Source organism: Aquarana catesbeiana, linkage group LG03, assembly GCF_042186555.1.
Source record: "Aquarana catesbeiana isolate 2022-GZ linkage group LG03, ASM4218655v1, whole genome shotgun sequence".
NCBI classification, from domain to species: Eukaryota; Metazoa; Chordata; class Amphibia; order Anura; family Ranidae; genus Aquarana; species Aquarana catesbeiana.
Window position 1 is genome coordinate 192,440,947 of NC_133326.1, and position 7,395 is coordinate 192,448,341.

Here is a 7,395-nt window from a genome sequence, read left to right on the forward strand (position 1 = left end):
GAATACTGTATATTTTTTTAAAACCGGCGCCATTGGCAGCCGAGTAAACGGGAAGTGACGTCATGACGTCGCTTCCGTGTTTTTACAATTAGACTGGAACAAAGCTGCTTACGGCTTCGTTCCAGTCTGTCCCTAGCCACCGGAGGCGGTGGATTGTTGATCGTGCCTCCCGGTGGAACGGGAGGCCCAGTAAGAGCGGCGGGAGGGGGGGACGTCCCCTCCCGCTCCTCTGGTATAACAGCCGAGCGGCTTTTAGCTGCATCGGTTGTTATACCTGGAAAGCAGATCACCGGCTCTAAAAAACAGTACCAGGATGATGCCTGCAGCTGCGGGCATCATCCCGATATAACCCCCGAAAGCCGAGTACGCACATCTGCGTACGCTCGGCGGGAAGGGGTTAAAGAGGCTTACACCTCGTAAGACTTGCTTATTTTTACACTACAGATTATTTATTTTACTTTTGTCTGGAGTAGAATAAGCTTTTACAGTCGGTTGGCATTAACAGAGCACATATTTGCAATTCTACTCCAGCTATACAGAAACATACACCCCTTGGCAGCTTTGTAGTATAGACATTTTCTTTTTCTTTTATGTACACTATGTGAAGTGCTCACAGGAACCCCTCCATATTTAGTCTTTGTTTAATGCTTAGCAAATTGTTTATAGACACCACTAACCCAAAAACGCACAGAAAATGTGTTTGTGTGTGAGAGAGAGAGAGAGAGAGAGATGTGTGTGTGTGTGTGTGTTTTGTCTAAAGGTACACCAATACAATCTTATATTGTATATTACACACTGATCAGCCAACTTTATGAACAGTGACAAGTTAAGTGAATAACATTGTTGATCTCATTGGCATCTGAAAGTAGGTGGGGATATTAGGCAGCAAGTAAACATGTTGTCCCTGAAATTTATATGTTGAAAACAGAAACCATGAGCATTGCAGGTTGTTGTGTATGGGGGCTGCATAGCCACAGACTGGTCAGGGTGCCCATGCTGACCCATGTCCACAGGCAAACGTGTCTACAATGGGAATGTATGCTTCGGGGACTGGACCACAGAGCAATAGAAGAAGGTGGACCGGTCTGACGAATCCTGGTTTTTGACCTCGCGGGTTGGCAACCCGGTTTTCTCTTCAGAGCGGCGCACGCTCACATAATCATAGGCCACGATGAAAGCCTCCGGAATCGATCGGGCAGGTTTGACTTTTCTCCAAACGAGCCCGAGCTGTTGCTCTTTTGCGGTCATCCCCACTGACTCTCCTTCCAGATCCAAGGGGCTTGTGGGTGATAGGAGGTGTGAAGGTGAGATGATTGCAGGCAGGTATCAGCGGCAGAACATGTAGATTTGCAACTGCACTGGCCAGTCACACAGCCGGAGTCCACGGTCCTGGAAGGAAGACGGGGCGAACATGGATGCAGCCTGCAGCGGGGACGGCGCTGGCTTCGTTTGCAGGTAAGTGTCACATAATGTGCTACTATGTGATGCATACTAGCACATTGTGCCTTTACTTTGCAGAGAAGAAAAAAAAAACCCCATCAGGGTTTACTTCCTCTTTTAGAGTTGTACCCAGAGGTAAGGAGAAATTTTACAATGATAGAGTGAGGGACGCATGTTCCAGGTACAACTGTCTTAGATGGCAGGTCACCTAACGTTGGGAGATTTCCACTAATTGTTGCGTTTCAGGACCGGGAGTGAAAAAATTCCCCAGTGGTACACAGATGGCAAAAAAATAACCTGGCAGGGGTTTTAACCCTTCTCTGTTCTTTCCCCGAAATACGTTTTGGCTGTGCTTGCACTTTTAACAGAACCATTTGAAGTATTTGAAAATGTTAAATGGTGGTTTACAATAAGTGTTTTTTGTTTTTTTGTTTTTTAGTATTTATGCTATTGGTGATGTAGTGGCTGGGCCTATGTTGGCACACAAAGCAGAAGATGAAGGCATAATCTGTGTGGAGGGAATGGCTGGTGGAGCTGTCCACATTGACTACAACTGTGTGCCATCTGTAATCTACACCCACCCTGAAGTGGCCTGGGTGGGCAAAACGGAAGAACAGCTAAAAGAGGAGGTATAAATATGGCTCGCTTGTATTTTGAGACATTGCAAACCTTCCTTTTTTTTTTTTTTTTTTTTTTTTTTTTTTAATCTGGTTATTGAGAATTCCAATAGATGAATCGGGTCTGTAGATGATGGTACCATTTGGTGTGTATCTAGATAACGCTGTCTTTCTATGAATTATGCAGGGTGTAGAGTATAAAGTTGGGAAGTTCCCATTTGCTGCCAATAGCCGAGCTAAGACGAATGCGGACACTGATGGCTTGGTGAAAATTCTCAGTCACAAGTCTACTGACAGAATGCTTGGAGCTCATATCCTGGGAGCAGTAAGTGTATTGCCTTTATTACTAGAAATGTATAGTGGTGTATACTTTGTTATGGGAAGAACTAAAAGAAACAAACTTTTTTTTTTTTGTGAGTAAATATAAAAAAATTCATTATTTGTTATCTAGTCTTCAGTCTGGCTACAGGTTGAGCTCTGTTTGTTTTATTTTCACATAATTGGCATTAATATTGGCTGTGTTGAAACAAGACTGTTTACAAAACGCTGGTTTGTGCAGTGATGTATGCTTTATCAGAGGACTAAAGCTGGGTATGCATGTATCAAAACTCATCTTGTTCAGCAGGAACTGGCCAAATTTCGATCTGTGTGTAGCCCTCTGTTCAACAAAAGCCAATCGCTAGACTGGCTTTTGTTGAACGGTCCTGCTGGGAAAACCAGCATTCTTTTAGCTGCTGATCAGTGTATTCTGACGGAGGGTGGAGTTCCCACTGTCAGAATACAGTAGTGCAGTGGGGAAGATTCCTGCATCCACAACACATGTGTGGATGCAGGAATATGTGAGCTTTTTTTTTTTTTTTTTTCCCTTCAGCCCGCTGGTTGAATGAAGAGAAGGGGGGGTGGGTGGAAACTTGTGTACCCTGCTGTTCGTCTGTGCAGTGCGGTCTCTCTTTTTAGCTAAATCCATAGTACTCAGGGAACCCTTTATCATATTATTGCATGTTTTGAAACTTTTATAAAACAAAGATTTGTGTGTGTATATACAGTAAGTTTGTGTGTAAGCAATAAAGCTTACATTAAACCATTATAGTTTAATTTTAAGTGTAAAGAAAGTAAGTTACTTTAGATGTTTCACGTACATAAGCATATAAGCTAGTCATATTTCTGCTTGTAATTATCCTGTGAAGTGGCAGAAAATGTTTATGAAAACAGTTCTCTAGATCAACCCAAAGCAGCCAATTAAAGTGCTTTGTAAAGCTTCTTTTTTATTTTATTAACATAACAAACATGTTCTTCTTACTTGCGCTGTGCAATGGTTTTGCACAGAGCAGCAATCCTCCTACTTCTTGGGTCCCCCAACGCCGCTTCTGATGCTGGTGCCCCCATTACAAGCTGCTGGGGGGGTGTCCCTCACATCCTCGTCAATGGCTCTGATTAAGAGCAGCAGGAGTCCAAGTAACACAGACGCTGGTATCACGATGAGCTTAGCAAAATCCTGTCTAGCATGATCTGCTGCCTTTTATTTATACTGCAAACATGAATAACAAAGGAAGGTGGTGGCTTCAGAATCAGCCAATCAGACACTTGTGTTCTTTCAAAAGAACCAATCACACACATGTATATATTCAAATAGCATTCCAGTAGTGACGTGTGCAGATGGTCGTGTGCAGAGCCATGTAGCCAGCTTCTTGTTAAGACACACAGTGTCTCACAATTTGAACACTACTTACAGTACTTTGAACACAATTGTGTGCACATTCCCCACCGCTACCATTGACTTACGTTAATAAAAAATTTCCACAACACTACTCTCTTCCCCCAACCCCCCCCCCCCCTTTCCGGTGCCACATTTGGCACCTTTTGGGGAGGAGGGGGGAGCAGGTACCCACTTCCAGGTGATCTTGGCACGGCAAGATCACCCAGAAGTTCGGCCCCCCTCACCCTTCCTCCGCCACCGGGCCATTTACAAAGCGCAGCAAGGCTTCACTGACGGTTTCTCTTACAAGCAATGGTGGTGGCAGAACTCAACAGCTGAAAAATCGGCTGGGGTGCCGATATCGCTGGATTCCTGGACGGGTAAGCATTCTATTATTAAAAGTTAGCAGCTACAGTATTTATAGCTGCTGACTTTTTTCTGAAGGAGTCTGCACCCCCTCTTTAAGGTTTACAGGATGTTGTACAAAGAGTGTGGAATAAACTTGAACGTTCTTGTCTTTCATGCCACTCTTTATGGTAGAGCTCAATTGAAACTTGTAAGGACAGAAATATGGTAGCAGCGTTGCTATTTTATTTATTTTTTTTTTTTTTACATGGTCCTGGGCTGTAATCCTAATCCTGGCTTCACTATGTAGTGAATCAATGAACTGGAACAATCATGGAAGATAGGAGTTTGGACTAAGTACATACCTAACAGAGTGACACAGCCCATATACCTGTCCCCATAGGTTTAATTTAAAATATTAATGGAAAGTAGTTTTGTATTTATCAATTTGCCTGAAGCTCCTGTTTGTTTCAATCTACTTGTTTCTCAGCACAGAGCATAATAATATGGTAAATGTTTGGGGATTATTTTTTATTCTGTAATTAATATACACAGTATAGCTTTATCATAACCTATTCTGAATCTTCAGATTTTTTTTTTTCTAACTTGCAGGGAGCTGGAGAGATGATTAATGAAGCCACTCTTGCCATGGAATATGGAGCATCATGTGAGGATGTAGCCAGAGTATGCCATGCCCACCCTGTAAGTACCATGACAATTCTTTTGCTGCTTACATGTTATGTTTTCAGATGCTCATATGTTTTTTTTCTCTTCATCCATCAGACTGTATCAGAAGCCTTCCGGGAAGCAAACTTGGCTGCATCATTTGGAAAAGCCATTAATTTTTAAGTGGAAAGAACAATGACTGATGTGTGTACATAGTTATCTTATCAGGATCTGCACCTGTCAAAACTGGTTATTACAGAATTCAGTGGGACTCCAGCTGTCAAATCCAGCTATTTAACATAGTGTTTGGGATGTACAAGACTCAATATGTACTGCAACTGTTTAAATGCAGGCTGATACTCCACCTTTTTGTCTGAAAATGTTATTTTGGAAGCCAGGTCTTTTAACAGAATGTTCAAAACAGAAAACTCTGTAAAGTAGCCATGCTATCTGTGATTTGTCTAAAGGAGATACATTCATACTTCCAGCTAGTGTTTTTGTCTTTTTTTTTTTTTTTTTTTTTTTACTTTTTTACTTTATCAGTGTCATGTTAACATTTTTCATTTTCAAACTTAAAGTGGTTGTTAACCCACTGCAATAAAATCGTCTTATCCCCTCTGTACCCTAATAAGTGTCCCTGTGTCTGTGTAATGTAAAAAATCTTCTGATATGTGCCTAATATAACCGTGGCTCCCAGTGCTCAGCTGATTCCTGGGCTCTCTTCACTTTCCAGGTCACAGCTCCAGTGGGCAGGGCTGAGCACTCTCGCTGACGTCAGCCGGGGAGGAGAGAGAGCCGACAGTCAGCTGAACGCCGGGAGTCGCTCTCATATAGGTACAGATCGGAAGATTTTTTACATAACAGACACAGGGAAACTTTATGGTTTATACCTTTATGGTACAGAGGGGATAAGATGATTTAGTTGCAGATATGAGAGCAGCAGGAGCGGGGGGCGGGCGCTGACACGAACAGACAGGCAGGGAGGGGAGGAAGACAGAGGAGACACAGGAGACAGATAGCAGGGCTGCGGATGATGGAATTGCATAAACTGACCACGATGTCAGAGGTCAGCAGCCCTGATTATCGTGGTCAGTTTTTTTTTAGTTAACAAACGCTTTAAAGGAAATTGTGTAGGAAGACTGTAGGCTAGACTCTCTTTGATCTTAAATATTATTGAGTACACAGTGCAACATGCATTTTGGTTGCTACAAAACCCAGTGTGGTATATTTTATCAGTTCTGTTGCACAGCAAGGCAAGTAATAAAGTAACTGTGAGCCAGATTTTACTGCAAGACTCCAGCTTGTTTTATAGGTTGCTCTCTTCAGCTCATGTAATGCAGTACTGTAACAGAATTAAACCTGACCACTACGTTAACCATTTCCTACCCACCCTGGCGTCCCCTTTAACCACTTCAGCCCCGGAAGGATTTGCCCCCTTCCTGACCAGGCCATTTTTTGCGACACGCCATTGAGACGCTTTAACTGACAATTGCGCAGTCGTACGACGCTGTACCCAAATAAAATTGATGTCCTTTTTTTTTTTCCTCCCCCACAAATGGAGCTTTCTTTTGGTGGTATTTGATCACCTCTGCGGTTTTTATTTTTTGCGCTATAAACAAAAAGCGACAAATTTGAAAAAAACTTTTACTTTTTGCTATAATAAATATCCAAAAAAAACTAATTTCTTCCCCCAATTTAGGCCAATCTGTATTCTTCTACATAGTTTTGGTAAAAAAAAATCGGTGTATATTGGTTTGAGCAAAAGTTATAGCGTCTACAAAATAGGGGATCGATTTTTATGGCTTTTTTTTTTTTTTTTTTAAGCGGGACTGCGACATTGCAGTGGACAGATCGGACACTTTTTTTTGGGGACCATTGACATTTATACAGCGATCAGTGCTATAAAAATGCCCTGATTACTGTGTACATGTCACTGGCAGAGAAGGGGGGGGTTAACACTAGGGGGGCGATCAAGGGGTTAAATGCGTTCCCTGCTAGGTGTTTCTAACCGGGGGGGATGGGACTGACTGGAGGAGGAGACAGATTGTTGTTCCTAATTACTAGGAACAGATGATCTGTCTCTCCTCCCCTGTGAGAACAGAAAACTGTCTGTTTACATTGACCGATCTCTGTTCTGTCTCTGCCCGGAGAGATCGCGGGTGACCGGCGGACGTCGGGCACATGCATCAGCTCTAATGTCACGCGCCCCCTATACCCCTTAAAGCAGCTGCCATGTAAAGCGGCAATTTGCGCAGGGGAGCCGACCTGCCACTGTGTAATGATGGCGGCTGGTCGGCAAGTAGTTAAAAGTTATTAATGCCCAAGTTGGTGGGAAGGATCAGAAATCATGGGATTACTGTGAATGGCTAGCTGTCACAGTGGTGACATGATCGAAATCCAGTCCCGCTGGCTACTGACCGAGAGCTGTTTTCGGCAGCTTGGTCTTTGTGCTGGGAGCGTGCTTAAACATTGCCAGACCAACCTGTCTATGTGTGGGTGTTAAAGCCCAGCTTTTTGCCACCACACATATGGGTTACTGGGGCATAAAGGGGTTAATGAGATGTACTTTTGTTTAGAAAAAAAAATCTAATCTTCAAATATAAATCTGGTGCATTTGCCTACCCAGGATTA

At 43.0% G+C, this 7,395-nt stretch overlaps 1 protein-coding gene across 1 annotated transcript in view; it reads left to right on the forward strand.

The window, feature by feature from the left end:
* Positions 1-5,251, forward strand: part of DLD (dihydrolipoamide dehydrogenase) — a 45,904-nt gene extending 40,653 nt beyond the window's left edge. Inside the window, exons 11-14 of the mRNA XM_073619676.1 lie at positions 1,880-2,069; positions 2,245-2,382; positions 4,711-4,800; positions 4,882-5,251. Of these exons, the coding sequence (XP_073475777.1) occupies positions 1,880-2,069; positions 2,245-2,382; positions 4,711-4,800; positions 4,882-4,947 (484 nt within the window). The 3' untranslated portion in view covers positions 4,948-5,251. The remainder of the gene's footprint in view (positions 1-1,879; positions 2,070-2,244; positions 2,383-4,710; positions 4,801-4,881) is intronic.
* Positions 5,252-7,395: the final 2,144 nt, after the last annotated feature.